Here is a 19019-nt window from a genome sequence, read left to right as displayed (position 1 = left end):
ATTTCCCCCTGAGGACGGCCAGATTCGGTACTGATCGTTGAGTTTACTGAGTTCTCCTGACCGGTCTGGAGTTCAGAGGGACACTTTCCAGAAGGAACACAAGGAGGCTGTGACCGCAGTGACCGCTGCCCTCCCCTCTACCAGCGATGCCAGTGTGACCGGGTTCGTTTGGTCTTCACTCTGCGTCATGTAGTTCTAAATGAAAAGGCAACGTAGCTGCATCTGTGTTTGTTGGATGCCATCTGCATAAGCGTGTACTTGACAAGAGGGAAATTTCAATGGTCATAAAAGCATAAGCAACTTCTCCACCTAGCTCATCACAGTGCCAAGGACGAAAGGGGCCGTCCGCAGCATGAGTGGCTAACACAGAAACTGCACCCACGTGCACCAGATACATAGCACTGATACGCAGAACGATTAAACAATTATTCTACAACATCACACGGTCGCCGTATCTGCACGCATCAGAAATAACTAACTTCACATAAACACAAAAGTAAGAAAAAGTAAAGAAAATGAATGCATCATCAGAGTGCCAAGTGAAAAGGGAAGAGATATGGATGTGCAGGTTGCTTAACCCTTTGCTAGCCACACCCCCCTTCCATTAGGCTACACACCACCACAATCCCAAAATGCCTCAAAACAGGAAGCATATTAAAAACAAACCAACAAATAAAACCAGACAGGCGATCACAGAGAAATAGAGCAATATGGAGTTGAAAACCTACTATACCAGTATTAATTCTGCTATGCCAGCACTTTATCTCTCAGCCCAGGTAAAAGCAGGCAATACTTCTCATGAAATGACCGGCACATAGGCCTAGCTCCCTACAGGTCATGTGCTTGGTGGGGATTAGTCACAAAAAAGCAGCAAGCTTGGCCCTCTAAAGACACACAGGACAATGAATGTGCCACTGCTGTCCCTCAGAGTAAATCAATGTTGCCTTTGTACAGCTGCCCAAAAAAAAGAGATTTACAGGCCAATGTACCACCTTCTGCTGGGGTGATTTCCCCCATTTTCATTTTAAATTGAATTTTCTTCATCCTGGTCTTACAGACTACATTAGCGATGCGAAAATATAAAATAATGGAAAAATAATAAGAAAGATCCAAGCCATTGTTGAAAGAAATAATGCTTCTCTGCCTCCATTACCTTCAGCTTCATCTAGGACACAGCCAGAGAAGTGGCCAGGGAGTGCAGTCTACACTCATTAAACGAAAGGGGGATAGAAAGAGGATAAAATGTTTGATTCAATTCAATTTTATTTGTACAGCATTTTCTACACAGACGCTGTCACAGATGCTTTACAGAGGAAGCAGAAAGGAGAACTGGGTAAAAGCCAGGCCTGAACCCGCAAAAGGGGAACAACTAACATTTTTAAAAAACCCAAGAGGGGGAAGAAAAAAAAAAACTCCCCAAATATGATTGAACATGCAGGACCAGTAAATTCACTGATCAGTAAATGTTGATAAACAGCTGGAAATGACAGTGAATGAAAAAGAGAATTTCAAACTCTGCATTCTGTTGGCAGTGTTTGTTCAGCCCTGTGGTGTCGTAACTGCTTAACCCCTGCTGCAATGGTTTCCCGCACGAACTCTGCACCAAGATAAATTCCAGTAAACTGGCTTCAGAAATCCCACAGCCAACAGGACACACATTTATAATGCGCGCGCGCGCACACACACACACACACACACACACACACACACACACACACACACACACACACACACACACACACACACACACACACACACAATATAAATAAGACCACTAGACAGAGCCGTCACAGCCAGGTTAGTAAGGAAGCAGAACGCCGTAAAAATGAAGCCGACAATCCTGAGGCTCTTATGTTTAGCGCTGCCGCTGTGTAAGTATACTGCTTTATTACTGCGTATGCAACGTGTGTGCAATTATACAACCTTATGAATCTGGAAGCAAATCACTTTTACATTACATTACATTTATTTGGCAGACGCCTTTATCCAAAGAGACGTACAAAAAGTGCATTTCATGGTCATAGACAACTACTAAACACAGGTTCAGTAAGATACAATACTTATTTTGTACAGCTATTTCTAGCCAAGAACACAGTTTAGTTCACGCAGTGAACACTATTCAGACCTAACCTCTGCAAAGCCAACTAGGCAGAAGAATAAGCTATAGTATTAGGACAAATACAAATTACCAAAAAGTGCTGGGATGGGGCAACATGTAACAAGTGTCATGAAAAGGGGGGGGGGGGGATTTAGAGTGAAATATACAGTGTGGTGGTGGTTATTCTAGGTATAGTCTGTGAGATGAGTCTTCAGGCCACGGCGAAATATGGGTAGTGAGGGGGAGGTTCGGAGAAGAACGGGAGTTCGTTCCACCACTGGGGAGCTAGGGTGGAGAAGCTCTGTGATCCCTTTGGTCGGGTGGGAGGGGTTACAAGGCGCCCTGCAGAGATTTTTAATTAAAACATTTTGAATTTTGAATTAGTTGTCCATTATAGTGTTGCTTCGCCAACTTTACACTTAGATTTAAACATGAATTGGAAAACAGTTTTCAAGACCTGATCTCAACACACAGAAACACCCTCAATAGTTCCAAAGTGCTCTAAGAATATGGGAAATGATTTTGCCACTGCGAATGTATCGGTGTTAAAGCTCTGGGACAAACATGGTAGTCTATCTTCAGTGACCTGGATTCCTCACAGAGCGTCTCTCAACACAGGAGGAAAACAGGGTTGGGAGGGGGGCAAATACACACTCCTGACACCCTGTCCATCACACGTTAATAAGCAGCTACACGAAAGGGCAGAGAAAATTCTGACAGACCAGGCGAGGCACACTGTGACGACCGCACTCTGTTTGCGTTGCAGTTTTCCTGTCGCACGTGCCCGCGCAGGGAGCTACCAACTCCAGCTGCTCCGCTGAGTCCATGCTGAAGGTACCAGCCGCGCGCGCTCTCCCCTTCTCCACAGCGCATAACCTGCTAACCAGCCAACCGCAAAAGCTCATCCGTGAGCGCTACTGAGGCCCTCAGCTAACGCTTCCCATCGCTAGCGCACTGTAGCACATGTGTACGGCGGGCTTACAGCATTGCTGTTAATCAGAACAAAATCAGATAAACCACTGCCACTCAGAAAAAAACTAACAGTAACTAAGTTAAACAGGAAAATCCTTATCATTGCCCCATTACTGATTGATGTTATCTACATTTACAGTAGAGAACAAGCTTACTTATCAATGCTCAAATAGGAATGGTGTAATTCCTCAATTAATTTGAGCACTAACTATTTTCCAATACCATAAAGCACAGATGAAGGCAACATAGTAGGTCCTTTGAGGGTATTTTCCAAGCTGAATTACTAAGCAAAAAGATTTTACAATCAGTTCCACATCTAGGACAGACATTTTCTGATCCATAAATTTGAAAAGCTTTTAATACTACTTTTCTGCTTTAGTGGGTAATGAGACTTCTGATTCACTTGCCAAGGATTTCACTCAGATTTCTTTGGAATACATTTATCGCTGAATGAGTGGAAGTTTCATTGGTTGCGACTTAAAACATCACAACATTAAATGCTACAGAAACATGCTTATATACAATTTTTAAAACAGTGGAATGTATGAGCTTAATGGGTTGATGATGCTTTAAGTGAGGTCTAATCTAATGTTTAATTTCAAAAGAAAATGTAAAGAAAACAAGTGCAAGAAAAAGCAAATGCTACAGACCGGAATTTGAAAATGATCAAGCTTGTAAACCTTCTCATATGTGAATCCATGGCTTAACTAGAAATGACTGCAGTGAGAACCATAAATGTGCTACCAAGCAGTTGAGAGGGTAAACTTTGTCACTAGGAAACGCTGGATTGCATATCGAAAAAAAACTTGACAGATCAGGAGATTGCCTCAGTGATGGACTCCTTGAAAACAGCTACCAGTGTACTGGAGAAACGCCATAAAACAGGCAAGGATCATACCGCCATTATACACCATCATTTCCACATGGACGGAGACGGAGACAAACACAGACACAGAGACAGACAGGGACACGGACACAGAGACAGAGACAGAGACGGACAGAGACATGGACACGGCCAGAAACACGGACAGAGACAGAGATAGAGATAGAGACAGACAGGGACACGGACACACAAAATCTGCCTGAGTATAGAGGAGTGTGAATGCTCAGGCTGTGTGTAGAGCTTTGTGACTGTCGGGCATCTTAAGTGTTGGTAAGGGTGTGCTCAGCAGTGTGTGGGTTGAGCATCTTAAATGCTGGGAAATTAATGCTCAGCAGTGAATGTGTTCAGCATTCCAAGCATTAGAAAATGTATGTGAAACAAATTATGTGATGAGTATCTTAAGTGTTAAGATGTGTGTGTGTGTTTTGCAATGTGTGCGTTTTAAGCATCTTAAGTGTGTGTGTGCGCGTGCGTGCATATATGTGTGCATTTGTGTGTATGTGCGTGCATGTGCGTACATATATGTGTGTGCGTGTGTGCGTGTGTATGTGTGTGCGTGTGCGTGTGTATGTGTGTGTGCATGTGCGCACATGTATGTGTGTGCGTGTGTATGTGTGTATGTGCGTACATGTATGTGTGTGCGTGTGCGTGTGTATGTGTGTGTGCATGTGCGCACATGTATGTGTGTGCGTGTGTATGTGTGTATGTGCGTACATGTATGTGTGTGCGTGTGTGTGTTGAACACCGTATTCTTGCTGCCAGTGTGTGCAGAGGCCCCTCCCAAAAGTTGCCGCACCCCCATGGCTCACAGTAAAGGAGGCCTGGTGTGTGCCACCGTGGGAGACGCACGCTACTGCAAGCCCATGTGCAACGAGGTACACACGTCTGTACCCTCATGCTGACCTACACCCTCACACCTGCCTACACCAACAAACCAAACTACGCCCTCACACCTGCCTACACCAACAAACCAAACTACACCCTCACACCTGCCTACACCAACAAACCAAACTACGCCCTCACACCTGCCTACACCAACAAACCAAACCACGCCCTCACACCTGCCTACACCAACAAACCAAACTACGCCCTCACACCTGCCTACACCAACAAACCAAACTACGCCCTCACACCTGCCTACACCAACAAACCAAACTACACCCTCACACCTGCCTACACCAACAAACCAAACTACGCCCTCACACCTGCCTACACCAACAAACCAAACCACGCCCTCACACCTGCCTACACCAACAAACCAAACTACACCCTCACACCTGCCTACACCAACAAACCAAACTACGCCCTCACACCTGCCTACACCAACAAACCAAACTACGCCCTCACACCTGCCTACACCACCAAACCAAACTATGCCCTCACACCTGCCTACACCACAACACCAGTCTACACCACCAAACCAAACTACGCCCTCACACCTGTCTACACCACCAAACCAAACTATGCCCTCACACCTGCCTACACCACAACACCAGCCTACACCACCAAACCAAACTACGGCCTCAGACTAACCTACATCCCCATACACTGACTTAAACCCTCAAACTGATCTAACCCTTCATAAACTCACCTATAACCTCACACTGACCTACACCCTCACAGAAACATCTACAATCTCACACTGACCTACACCCTCTCACAATCACCAACAACCTCACACTGACAAACACCTTCACACAATCATCTACAACCTCACACTAACCAACATCTTCAAACTGATCTAAACTCTTGCTTGCTTAGCTGGACATAATTGGAGGATGGATCAGGAGAAGGAATAGAGGTAAATTAACCATAAATGACAAACATAAATACCAGAAATATACCCAAATATACAAAATACTTTTGGGTTTAAAATGCTGTTAAAATGCATCCATAAACATTTTCAGTAAACAATTTTCCTAAGTGAGAGCCAGTTAAAAATCCAGCATCAAACAGTTTGTCATGCCTTCAGTGTTTCACCTCACCACAGAGTCTGCCAGCTTTCCTGGCACAACAGTGCCCCCTACAGTCCTATTTTCCATCCAAGAATAAACTACATGTTTTTCAGCAGTATGGAATTCACACATACATTTCCAAAGAAAACATAAAACTCAATCCTACACACTTGCACTATATGACATTAACCTGATACATACAAATGGAGGAAATAGTTAAGGTTAAAGATGCAAAACGTTGGTGTACAAGATGATTTAGAATAGTGTTCACTGTGTGAACTAAACTGTGTTCTTGGCTAGAAATAGCTGTACAAAATAAGTATTGTATCTTATTGAACCTGTGTTTTGTAGTTGTCCATGACCATGAAATGCACTTTTTGTACTTCGCTTTGGATAAAAGCGTCTGCCAAATAAATGTAATATAAAGTAATGATTTTTGGAGTTTTCTAGTTTTACAATCAAAGGTATGTGGGTATTTTGTTCATGTCTAAATATCCCCATACCTCTGATTGTAAAACTGGAAAATCACCATTTATTTTAATGAAAAATATCCTTCAATGCAAGATCAATCAGAAACACTGAAATAATTTTTTTTAAATACGCATTTAATTCAAATGTATATGAAGGCAGTCCTTGGTTAAACTCCAGTTAAACTGTGTGGTGGCGAGTGGCAGTGTGATTGGTCAGTGATTCCTGCCCTTCTGGGGACCTGTAGGGGCATGACTTTGCATTCCTCAGGAGGAGCCGGCTGTTTGAGGAGTGCAAAGCAGGGAACCAATCCAGCTGGTCCACACAATACATCGGAGGGAACAGACTGGCTGTCTGTGACAGTGAGTACCTCCTCTGATTGGCTGCCAGTAACAGTAAGTACGTAGCTACTCTGATTGGCTGTCTGTAACAGTGAGTACCTCCTCTGATTGTGTGTCTGTAATAGTGAGTACCTCCTCTGATTGGCTGTCTATAACGGTGACATAACATTGGCTGTCTATAACAATTCAGCTCTTGCCAAAAAGCTGTGGCCCGGATTCAGTTATCACTGTAATGCAAATCCTTTAATGCATCCAGGACAACCCTGGGCGCATGCCCAGAGACTTCATACTGCACTCCAGCTCAGATCATTTCCTGAAAAGTGGGTAAAAATAGAGCAGCCATTTAAGTCAGCATGTCATTCCTGGAGCAAAGGGTGATCACGCATTTCTTCATTCTCTAGTGATCTGGCCTTTTTCGGGCGAGGACTGAACCTTGATGGGAAGTCCTCGCTCCTTTGATTTTGGATTCCAGAATAGTCCAGTTTAATATGAACTATAAACAGTCGTCTAATAAGCCGTGTCTCCACAGGGGCCACCATTCAAATTTCTGGAGCCAAGACCGCCTACTTTCCCAAGGGCCAGGACTGCCTGAAAACCAAGAGTCAGGGCAACTTGGAGAAAGAAGTCACTCAGACCTTTTTGTCAGAGCTCCAGAGCAGTGGCATCCAGGGGAACCCGAGGCACGTGTGTCTGGTCTGTGGATGAGCACGCCGCCGTACAGACCCCAGCTGCTGTAGCCGGGAGAGCGGCTAACTCACAGAGGGACTTCCCCAGTGCCACGCCTCTTATCTTAACAATGGGCTTGTGTTCTTCACTCATTTCTACATTAAAATACCTCTACTGCACCATGTACTACTACCTGCAACTTAATGCAAATACTCTCTACACAGCCGGTAAACTTGTAAACCTTGGCAGGCCCAATAGTCTATTCTAATAGTCAAATATGCTTACGTCTCAGATGAGTTTTTCTCAAGACAAGGTTCGACACAGTGCTGGACGTTCTCTAGAGAGTAGGCAAAACGACAGGCTTGGACGGGTTGAATGGCCCTGTCATTAAGCATTCTTGCGTTCTTACGTTCTGCATGAGATGTCTTATTCTCCTCTTATTTAAGCACACCACTGCATAATAAAAGCCAGCATCATTAAAACAAGCACGATGAAAAAATAACAGTATTTCGGCCATGATGAATATAACACTGGATAGCAGGGGAACAAGTCCCACAATATACCCCAGCAAAATCACCTCCAAGGACGACAAGAAAAATTCAAGGGGTCTTTTCTGTGCATGCATGTATTTACTGAAAAGCCATAGTAACAATGTGGCTGCATGTACTGCAAGAAGCAGCCTAAATGTTGTGGCCTTTGATAGCTGATTCTAATGAGTAAAAGTCACAGTTAAGTACAGTTTTTTGGTGATAGCAACACCTTTCACACTTTCCGTGGATACATACAAAATTTAATTGTTTATATACATATCCCTGTATCACCCTGCTAATACTGGGAGGGGATTTCACTCACCAAAGCAATCAAACATCCAAATTTAATAAAGCCAATTCTATTTTCAGGCCCCGCATTTGTACAGAAACTCCTCAAACTTGGAAAAGCACACGGTAGGCCTGGCCCTGACAGATTCATCTTTCAATTGGTCATCTGTTCCCTTTTCTAAAGTTCAGCAGCAAAATGTTTTGCAAGAGCTTATCATCTTTACACAAAACCTCCCCCACCTCACCCAGTGAAAAACTCTAACTTTCACCTATTGAAATGAACCATCTCTGCATCATATTTCATTGCCTTGTTGAAGTTAATCAGTACGACAAAATTATGATTGTAAGAAAGTCCTTGACAAAGTAAACTGCAGCAATGCTTCAGTGACCCTGGCACAGGAATAATCAATTACCAATGGAAGGTTTATTCAGTGACAGCCATTATCCCCAGTTAACATGATACATTGGTCATGTTTCACCAAGTGATTACACTCTATTAATTCCCACCCGGACAATGAGAAATAAAGTGATCACACAGCTCACAGGCTCCGTAAAGAATGAAGGCCAATGACAGTAAGGCAAACCACTGGGTGATAAGAAATGGGGTATGCGGTGTCTGTTAACACAAGGTTCTAGATTGATAAAACAGCAGGAATAGAAATCATTACATTACATCATCATCTTATAATGTGTTAGAAGTTGGCTTAATGTTCTTACATAGCCATGAATTAATTCATTTTATCCTGATAATTTCAGCATTTGACTTAAAAATCAGTAAAATGCACATTCATTCCTAACTACACTAAATTCCACCAATATGACCAGATTCGTCAAATTAAGGACCCTCCTATGTTAGGCTAAAGGTAACTTTTTCATGACAAAAAAAGGTAGTCATAATAAATTAATGGCCAGCACCGCATAAAGCTAATTAAACGAACTTCCTGTAAGCCCTGCAAATAATATCTGATATGAACGGGTCCCCTCGAGCAGACCAGCCCCACAGTTTCCCTTCAAAAGGCGGCTGTCCTTTCAACCAGCTTTTCTGAAATGCTATTTTAATGTCAGCGCGCTGTTGGGTACAAGTATTCTTATCTTCAGATCTGGGCCTGTGGGAGCCTTGGATGTTGTCCAGGCAATTATAACCACATGGCTCCAATTTGTGCAAGCGAGGAGCAGGCGTGGGGGGGGAGGGGGGCAGGTGGTGGGCTCCGGCAGTCTTCAAAGATGCCGTTAATTCCCCCCTCTCACCTTCGTTGCCCATTGTGCTTTAACCACAGAGGACCTTTTGGGCCAATCAAGAGTAGCCATGCAACTACTGTACACTATTACCCACAATTCTCTTGTGAGGGGAACAAGCAAAGGAGAAAAGGCGCTTTTTCAGGTAGGGACAGACAAACCAAAAATATCCCCATGTCTCCACAAAAAATGCATAATCTAAACCCCACAATACAACAAGTAGACGGTTTTATTATTAAAGATCAAAACGGGCCGGTGAGTTCAAACCTGCTAGACTTATATTCCATAATTATGGTAATGCTTTTCGGCATAAAAAGGGAATTACAAATCTAAAGCTGAAAAGCATTTAATCATGCAGGTTAGTCTGGAACAATGCAGATTAGAAGACCTTTGCTCGAGGTCAAAATGTCAGCGTGGGACATGGGATTTGAGCACATCCTGTACCAAAAGTTATTTCCTCACACACCATTTTAACCATGCTGAAATTTCTCACATGGAAAAGGAGGGAGGGGACTTTACTTTAGATTCCATCAAGTTGTAATTTTTTCAGCATGATTTTTTGTGTGATCTTAACACTATCTGCAATGTCACCATAGCACAGTCAGAAAAGTCAAACACCTACAGCTGTTTCTTATGCCCGACTGCCAGAAAGCTTTGAATGCGGATCTTACATCTGATCTATCAAAGTAAATCACAGATCCACTTGTGTTTGTGAATGCATTAATAAATCCCAGGATATTAACCTACAAAGTGGTTTGAAATTAACTTCAATTCCCCCGCAAGGCCATAGCTTGTCAGTGTGCTCTCACACAAAGATCCGCCTATCGATTTCAGAAACCCCACCAGCAAATACAACAGCGGGAAAAGTACCAAAGGGAGGTACATAATTACCTGCAGTTCAGAGATGGAGTTTCAGTCAATAGGGTTGTACCCATCGCATCAAATAAGAAGGAACAAATAGATGATCAGACACCTATTTGACAATGCTGTTCAGCATTCCAAAACCGTAACTCATTCTGAAACACAAATAAGCTGTACAGTGTTGTTTAGAGAGAGAGAAAAAATTATAATTTGCATTGATTTGTAAGCCGATCCAAAGAAACTCATTTTATTTCTCAGGGAAAAAGGATGTTTGGATGTGTGTTCTGACAGCAATAAAAACGAGGGACTGAGTGGCACTGACTTCACACACACAGCAACAGCCTCTAGGTGGCAGTCTTGTATCAGCCGATTTCTCCACTCCTCTTCCGTCTAACTTCGCCATGTACACTAAATTATTTCTTAAGTGAATATTTCGCTGGTGCCATTTTGTATCAGTTCAGTAAGTGGAAATAAAAGCAGTGTATTCCTAAATGGTCAACTGACTGATGTGTGATTTCTAACTCATAATTTGTGCGGATGCACTCGTGTCCTTTCACATGAAATAACCTTGGATTAGAGGGTCTGCTGAACGAAATGAGTGTGAACTCTTTGTACAGATAAAACATAATTGCATATCGGCCAAACAGCACCCACGGATAATGTCCAAAATGGTAGAAACACTTGTATATAAAAATAGTGTATTCAAAGCAGGTGATAAGTATACTTTAAGCAGAATTAACTCCAACACTTTGAAAGGGGCGATTATTTGCAGCACATTTAGCAGGAGCTTCAGTGATGAAGACAGCTCAAGCTTTCTATGACAATGCATACTTTGAAATTACAGTACTCATAACCATCACTAGAGGTCACCAATGCTTAATTTCTTCAGCCAAAACAGAGCTCTATTCTATTCTTAATTCATTGCACAATTAATAATAATAATAATAATAATAATAATAATATTAGGCCAGAGATACAATGAAAAGGCTAAAAACATTGACAACACTGGTAATTCACAGGAGCTTCAGATACAGAGACCCTAGAGGAAAACGCATCCATGTGATTCAAGCTCCACTTCCACACCTCAGAATATACGGATTTAGAGGACAGTCGCAGAGTTTGATGGTTTTTGTTATTAGCCAGCACTTGAGTAGCGCCAAAGTTGTTGAATGATAGCAGTTGATTGCACGGCTAACTCAGTCACCTGGGAGGTATACTGCAAAGGAAGCTTAGCAGACCCAGAGTTTCTTTGCGATAGCTGGCTTCACAAAACCTAACAACCACAACAGAGCTTAACCAGAAATTCAAAGGTGGCTATCATCTTGCTGGCTTTGTTAATTAAGCTTTGTGCGCATTCCCATAAAAGTGTCGGTGTCAGCAAAAATGAGCCTATAGCAGTAGACTGCAGCATGGACCGTAGGCCAATTAGAGCAGTGTACTGTGTATCTCACCTGAGGAAAAAAGACTGATATGGACAGATATGAAGAACATAAAACAATTATAATGGCAAAAAGTAACACTACTGCCACCAACAATGACATCGACAAAGGTTGGCAAAAAAAAAAACTGCCAATAGGCAAAATTTGTTAGTTAATACCTTTACCTGACCATTCAACCCCATGGATAAATCTTAAATTATCTCACTAACCTGTTAACTTGCTTGCTAGTACACCCCTCTGGTTTCTTGAGTCCGAATCGGTTACCAATCTAAAGTTGGAAACAAAATCCAGCAGAAGCTGTGGCTCTTCAGGACCAGGATTGAAACGGTGGCAGATATATTGTATATCCACTTCAGTTATTACCTGGAAACAAACCAGGAAGTGGCACAGAGGTATTTAATGTAATATTGTTTCCAATTAGTTATGGCATGAGAGTAAAGTTTTGATTTGAGAGCAAAGTTTTGGCTTGAGGTTAAACTTTTGGTACAAGAGGAAAGTTTTGGCATGAAAGTGTAGGTTTGGTATGAGAATAAAATTTGGGGAATGAGAATAAAGTTTTGGCTAGAGAGTAAAGTTTTGGTATAAGTGTACTTTTGGTATGAGGGTAAACTTTTGGTACAACAGTAAAGCTTTAGTATGAGAGTAGTTTTGGTATGAGGGAAACACAGAGAACCCATTGCTCCATCTCATGTCTCCTCAAGAAAGCCTCAATTACTCCTTTTACAGACTGGATTTCTCCTAACCACAAATGAATCACTACTGATGGTTATAATAAATGAGTTTGCTTTATTCAGACAGGTAGAAAGCAGAGAGAGTAACGAATAGAGAAGGAATCATGGCTCACAACACCATGGCAGCGATGAAACCCCTACTTGCACCGGGGAGACTAGTATATCGCTTGAGGTTCAGCTGCCCCAACTACGCCACACATCTAGCGCAGCCAGCAAACTGTTTATCTATTCGTTTCGTAAATCATTGCCAGTTATGATACACTTGGTAATTTCAATTAAATAATCAATGCCAAAGCGAACGTCCATCACGTTAAATGCACGGGTCGTGACTGCGATGAATGAAAGCACCGGAGATGACAGAGGACGGGTTCCGGCAGGCAGCATCTCCGGCGCGTCCCCCCGCCGTGCTCCCCCGGTGATGAAGGAGATTTGTGGGCTCGGGGCTCAGGGGATACACTCCTCCCCCCGTGATTTAGGGGGCAGAGACGCTCCTCCGCCTTCCTTGCGACAGACTCCATATTGATTTCCCTTTCAGTCAGCTCTTCACGTGCCAGAGGGTTCCTGTTCTTTACGGATAACGCCGGCAACAGATCAAAGTCTTAATTAAAGAGATTGAGATAATGTTGCATTATTTACACTTCCTGGCACTAACAGTGCCAAACTACCATTCAGTGTTTCTCGAACAGTGCTATTGGATTTTTTAAGATCTTGGGCTACTGGGGCACTCGTAAATAACTAACAATTACAATCGGATGTGCTTCTGACAGATCTAATCAATTAAAATAAAGTCTGCTTTGCTAGCTTGCCACTATCCCACAATTCATTTTCAGAGGCAACCATAGACCAGAAACTGTATTTTAGGTTGACAGCAAGGTTAATTCAGCCTCATAAAGTTAGGTTAGTCTTTTTTAAAAGCCTATTCATCCCAACAGGTGGTTTGATTCTAGTCGTTTAGAGGTTTGTAATTCATGCTGACCGCAAAGTTCAGGATGCAACAGTAACAACTCTCAAAATTTTGGTTCAGTGCATCAGACAATGTAATTGTGATACCATTTCTGGGTGTCTAATTGAAGTTATGTTGTGACCTGGATTTGCTTCTGACTCGTGGTAATAATGGATCAGAAATGCGGACACAGGTAGGACAGCTATGCTTCTGAAACAGCAGGGGGCAGTCATCTCACACGGGATGTAAACTGATTTTCTTTGTGAACCATTCGGTGGCCTTCTTAATCAACCGTGTGTCACACTGGACAAACAACACAGCAGAGACTAGTTACTGACCAGGCCTGTGCACATGGACAGCATGTTCACCAGGCAGCTTCCATCAGAACACTACTACCCCCTCACACGTGCTTCATGAAGGCTGCATGACTGACCTAGAGAACATCTCCCTCTGATGAATGCTAGCGGGTCAGGAAGAACTAACAACCCAGTTCAGAAGCTACCTTTTATGAGTTTAATGAGCTCATTAACAATAGGATCGTGAAAACAGTACTCTTGGTCATTGTGATTGCTCCTAAATTTTAACTGATATTGTTTTTAGAAAATTGTACCTGTTTATGTCCTTGACCTTGTATTGCATTTTAACTGGATATTGTGTTCACTTATTTGTACTGTATGACAGTTGTATTTGTCCGTTTGTATTCTTGTGTTATTGTTGTAACAATTTTTATGCTGCTTTCTTGGCCAGGTCACTCTTGAAAAATAAATTTTAATCTCTATATATATATAACAATCTCTGTCATCTCAAATTTCAAATGACATAATGGACAATAAGAGACTAGCCAGTGTAGTTAGCTGGATAGGCAGATAGGGACTGGGGTTGCTTGCCAGTCTACAGTTATCATTCCCAAAAGTAAATAAATAAATATAATGTTATATATGTATATATATATATATATATATATATATATATATATAGTCATATACTGCACACAGTGTCTGTTACTCATGTTGCAGTTGGATTCATGGGATATGCCAAACACACATCACATACTACCTGTAAAATCTCTGCTGTTACCAGAACATTGCTGCTTCTCCCACTGTATCAGACCACAGACCCATTTATTATACAATGTAAATGTTATGACAGGAAGGCAACTCTGTTTTACTAGTCACACCAAAGAAAAAAATAGTATTTTTCAGAGGTATGTTTAACAATGCCACCGAGCTAGATGAGTTGACAAGAGTAATAACTTCTTATTTATTTATTTACTCTCTGTATTATAATAAAATGTAAATACAGATTATGAGCAATAACTCACCACAGTAATTCATGGATCATTTATTAAAATAGCTGGAAGAGAAATTAAGTGACTTTGGATAGTTTTAATGTTTAAGTTTTAATGGGCATTCAGTAATTGCAACAATATTGTCATTTAAACCCCAAACTCTTCCCCAATTCACCAACCCCCCACACCCCAAACACACACACACACACACACACACACACACACACACTTCCTCTCTAAAAGGGATCACTCAGCCATGAAAGGCAAATGTTATCATTCAACTTGCAATTACACGCTACCTGGCTTCATAGAAAATAAGCAAATTAACATTAACTTAATGCTTTACAACCCCCCGTCCCCCACCCCCCCAAAGCAATGCAAAAGTATAGTTAGCGGGAAAAGAGAGACACATTCAGTGTGATTTTGGACACAAAATGACCTTGATGTCTAAAATTTACCAGACATTTGCCAATTTTGGGGCATTTTTGGCCTAATTTGTGCCACGTAATTTCTGAATCATACATTGTAGTGACATCATCTTGGCACCATTACGAGCAGAAACAGATGCGCTTTCAAATGCGTCAGGTTCCCATAAAGCAATACAACCTCTTCTCAACACAGGATGTGCTTGATGTGCATGCGAGCGTGTGTGTGTGTGTGTGCGTGTGTGTGTAACTGAGTCCTCAAAATATTCCTATTCCCATAGGAGAGCCTGACCAAAAACATTTGAGAGGCATTTGACACCTTGATATCAAAGCCCATCCTTGTCCAATCCAGAGCTTCAAAAGGCAGAATTGTTTCAACCAACTGCATGTGTTGATGGGTGGGGTTGGATGCAAAACCCTACCCATCAACATCCACCCTTGCCTCTACCTCATCCTGCAGTCAGGTGTACTTGAAATGTTTGGGAACCATTGCTTTCACTTATTGGTATAAACCAGTACAGCCAACTATCACATCCTTGCTAAACGCTGAAAGCACAGCAATTTCAAACCACAGCAGAGGCTGCAACAGTGAGTGCTGATTATAGGCTATATATAGTACATATGGAATGATTATATATCTACATACTCACAAAAAAAGGTATAATAAAAACCATTTCAGTAAAAGATAATGACACTGGGTGGCAGCATTTCATCAGGAATTATTTATGAGAGGCCAGAATTAATTTATCGCCAGTGGCCTTAAAGGCTTGTTCCCTTCCACACCACCTCTCCACCTTCAAATACCCACTCAAGTAATGTTGTCATCTCCTTCCTTAATAAATGGCAGGACCAGTGTTTTAAAAGGGTAAGATGGAAAAAGACAGAAAATTAGCAAAAAAGAATGTACCAGTTACAAAGAGAATTCAGAACCTGCTTTTCATAAATAGAAACTTTACATCTCTTGCAGAATGGTCTCCAATGGCAACTGCAATTTATATTGCATTTTGAGTACAGCACTCACACACATCTCTTAATATCTCTCCATCGCTCACGTCAAAATTACCAAGAGGACTTTGTATTAAGCTCATTGTTTATAATATTTCCTGAGATTAAACTTTTATTGTTTTCTTTTTTTAATTAGCCAAGTGGGGACCTGAAGCACATCTGACTAACAAAATACCTAACTCACTCACACACACGCACACGCACACGCACACACACACACACACAAAAGTCTGATAAATACTCTGGGGTAGTTCTAGCTCAGCACTGTTTTCAGTTGAATCATCACCCCAGGAGTACTACTCTATGTGTTCTCAAAACAGCAAGACTTGTCCTAGCACAAACCTTGAATCAAGGTGTTTCTGACACCATTGTGGCTTTCTTCCTCCTCCTCCTTTATTCAGAATTTAGGTTGATAACAGAACACTGAAAGAAAGATACTTAAATGTATTTTAACGTAATTGTCCAATTATGTTAAACCCCTTGCTGGCTAGCATGTGTGATTGTCCATTGTACCAATATAGCAGTTCAAACTACCTTTGGAGCCTCTCAATTAATTTGCCATTCCAAATATGTCAAACATTACAAAACATGCTTGAGTAACATTTTTGAAGGGTCAATGAGTCTTATCGTCTTCACATAATTCAAAGATCTAAAAAAGGCTTCCTACAGTAATGATAATGTAATCCAGCGGGAAATTAGCAATCAATCTTGCAGGCACTGCAATTGATCCACTCTCACTTTAACGAGGACTGTTCAAAAGATGAAGCGTTTTTGTAATAAAACGAGACGCCAATTGGTATGAACACTGCACCTCCACTCCCCATGTTGAAAACAGCAACCCTCCACACAGGACAACCCTGCTTAAGAACAGTACTGACGACGATTCAAAATCATAGCACTTGTCCCAGTATCCAAAACAGGCTCCAAAGAAACTTCAACGTGTCAAATTGCTCTATTCTACACTAGTTAGCTTTGCATGCCTCACAACATCTTAAATTTAAACCAAGCTGATCTTGTGGTGGGGGGGGGGGGGGGGGGGGGGGGGGGGGGACTAAAACCAGTTATTTTTTCTGCAAATCATCCCAAAAAATACATAAATAACCAAAGATGCAGACAGACGTACGAGACAGTCTCTAAAGCTACTCATGCAAAATGCATTTTCATGGAACATTTACACAGAACCTTTACACACGCAAACATAGACCCACACACAGATATTATAGTTAGCATTAGCGCACTTGAATGCGACATCACATTGTAGCAAAACATACAGAAATTGTTTTACAGTAAACCATCTCACTGTGACCATGTAGGCTTTGCAGCAGAGGATGCTCTGTTTTCAATTCTGCACTCTTTCCCCCAATTTGAATACAAAAAGATGCACTTTCATACTCTCACTGTTCTACCTTCCTAAGTAGGTCAGACTCGCTTGTCATCTCACCTTTCCTTCCACTTCAGTCTCTGCCGTCAAACTTCTGTTGAAGTCTATATTCCTTTCTTGACACCTGGTGACAGCTTCCTTTGTTGGGAGAACAAAAATGTTTAAATCAATTGTTTGGTTTTTTGAAGATATTTTCAGAGAATATCAAACGCCTTCTCTGTCTCAGAGAAACTAGGTACTTGGCACTTTTGACTAAGAAAAATGAGTCCTACTTGTGGGGCTTTTTTTATTTATTTAAGAGTGGGTAGCAGCTTCCCTTTATTTTCCCTGCGATACCGTTACTGCTTTTACTTTTGTCATTTTGTCCATGCCTCGTACAATTACTAAAGCCCTTTATCCAAGAAAAAAATGGCTACCAATTTAAAATCACTTTGCTCGGCTACATTCCAGTTTAAAACACAGGTACACGGCAGTTTGCTCCATTAACCTAGGTGACAACAATGTTAAAATACAAGACTATTTAAAATTAACCCTGTTCAGACCTAAAACTAGAACCTAGTCATGACCCGCCAACCACCTCTCAGATGGCAGACTACTGGCGTTTTGTTTCCCCGATTTTTTTGTTTTTAAACGCGGCCTTCGGGATAATGCAATATTTATATTATCTTTTTTTCTTCATCGGTCAGCACCTGCGGCTTCTAAACAGTTTAAGCTCCTGCATAGCAAGCTAGCAACCTAAACCTATTTGCATAGTAAATGCGGCCGTCTTCTCTCCGAAGGTTAAACGACCTCAAGCTGACGCAACTTACAAACACGACAGAGTGGTCTTATTTTGTTCTCTTCGAGTTTGCAAACAACTTATAATGAGAGGTTGAGTGCATGCAGGGTTGAAATGTACTTTAGTTTTACAATCTGTGTCGTGCTTCAGGTAGCTTACCACAAAATCAGTCGTTACAAATGCTCAGGTGAGCACTAGCACCTTCAGCCGAGTGGCTGAAAACCGTTCTCCAAGTTCTCCGACTCCTTTTCACAGCGTGACATTGACAGTAACATGAATATTCATTTTGTAGAGTTTACATGTCCTCTCCGTATCCGCATGGGTTTCCTCTGGGTACTCTGGTTTCCTCCCACATAGTCCAAAGACATGCAGGTAGGCTAATTGGAGACGCCAAATTGCCCATAGGTATGAGTGTGTGAATCAATAGTGTGTGCGTCCTGCGATAGATTGGTGAGTGGTCTGGTGTCGACTCGAGATTGGTGTATTCCTGTATCTCGCCCAGTGTATGCTGAGATAGGCTCCCGCACCCCCGCAACCTGGACCAGGATAAGCGGGTATGGATCATAGAGTTCAGTATAGATAATGGATGGAAATTTTCCTGACGTCACACAATCTGGCGCATTTTACTGACCTATAAAACGCTAACTAATATACCTAGCTGCAAACTGCAATTATAGGGTTCTAAGCACACATGGCAAAAATAGACAGATAAAACATGGAACAGACTATAT

The 19019-nt window shown here is 41.8% G+C and overlaps 2 protein-coding genes across 2 annotated transcripts in view; one reads left to right on the top strand and one right to left on the bottom strand.

The window, feature by feature from the left end:
- LOC118218058 (pro-neuregulin-3, membrane-bound isoform) overlaps positions 1 to 18648 on the bottom strand; it is a 353663-nt gene extending 335015 nt beyond the window's left edge. The window contains exons 1-2 of the mRNA XM_035400435.1: positions 18448 to 18648; positions 17571 to 17648 (exon numbers count right to left, since the gene is read on the bottom strand). The gene's annotated coding sequence lies outside the window, so the exon portion shown is untranslated. The remainder of the gene's footprint in view (positions 1 to 17570; positions 17649 to 18447) is intronic.
- Positions 1724 to 7563, top strand: si:ch1073-126c3.2 (uncharacterized protein LOC555816 homolog). Its single transcript, XM_035400437.1, has 6 exons — positions 1724 to 1871; positions 2865 to 2932; positions 3847 to 3955; positions 4716 to 4828; positions 6624 to 6738; positions 7247 to 7563. The coding sequence occupies exons 1-6, from the start codon at positions 1826 to 1828 to the stop codon at positions 7420 to 7422; spliced, it is 627 nt and encodes a 208-aa protein (XP_035256328.1). The 5' UTR covers positions 1724 to 1825; the 3' UTR covers positions 7423 to 7563.
- Positions 18649 to 19019: the final 371 nt, after the last annotated feature.

Source organism: Anguilla anguilla, chromosome 18 (assembly GCF_013347855.1).
Source record: "Anguilla anguilla isolate fAngAng1 chromosome 18, fAngAng1.pri, whole genome shotgun sequence".
NCBI lineage: Eukaryota > Metazoa > Chordata > Actinopteri > Anguilliformes > Anguillidae > Anguilla > Anguilla anguilla.
This window is presented reverse-complemented; position numbering and strand designations above follow the sequence as displayed.

What these genes read in the sequence shown, in the direction of transcription:
- si:ch1073-126c3.2 (XM_035400437.1), top strand. Translation starts at nt 1,826, where the DNA reads ATGAAGCCGACAATCCTGAGGCTCTTATGTTTAGCGCTGCCGCTGT. An exon ending in ATGTTTAGCGCTGCCGCTGT is followed by an intron (nt 1,872 to 2,864) that starts GTAAGTATACTG and finishes TTTGCGTTGCAG; the next exon opens with TTTTCCTGTCGCACGTGCCC. An exon ending in CCGCTGAGTCCATGCTGAAG is followed by an intron (nt 2,933 to 3,846) that starts GTACCAGCCGCG and finishes CTTTGTCACTAG; the next exon opens with GAAACGCTGGATTGCATATC.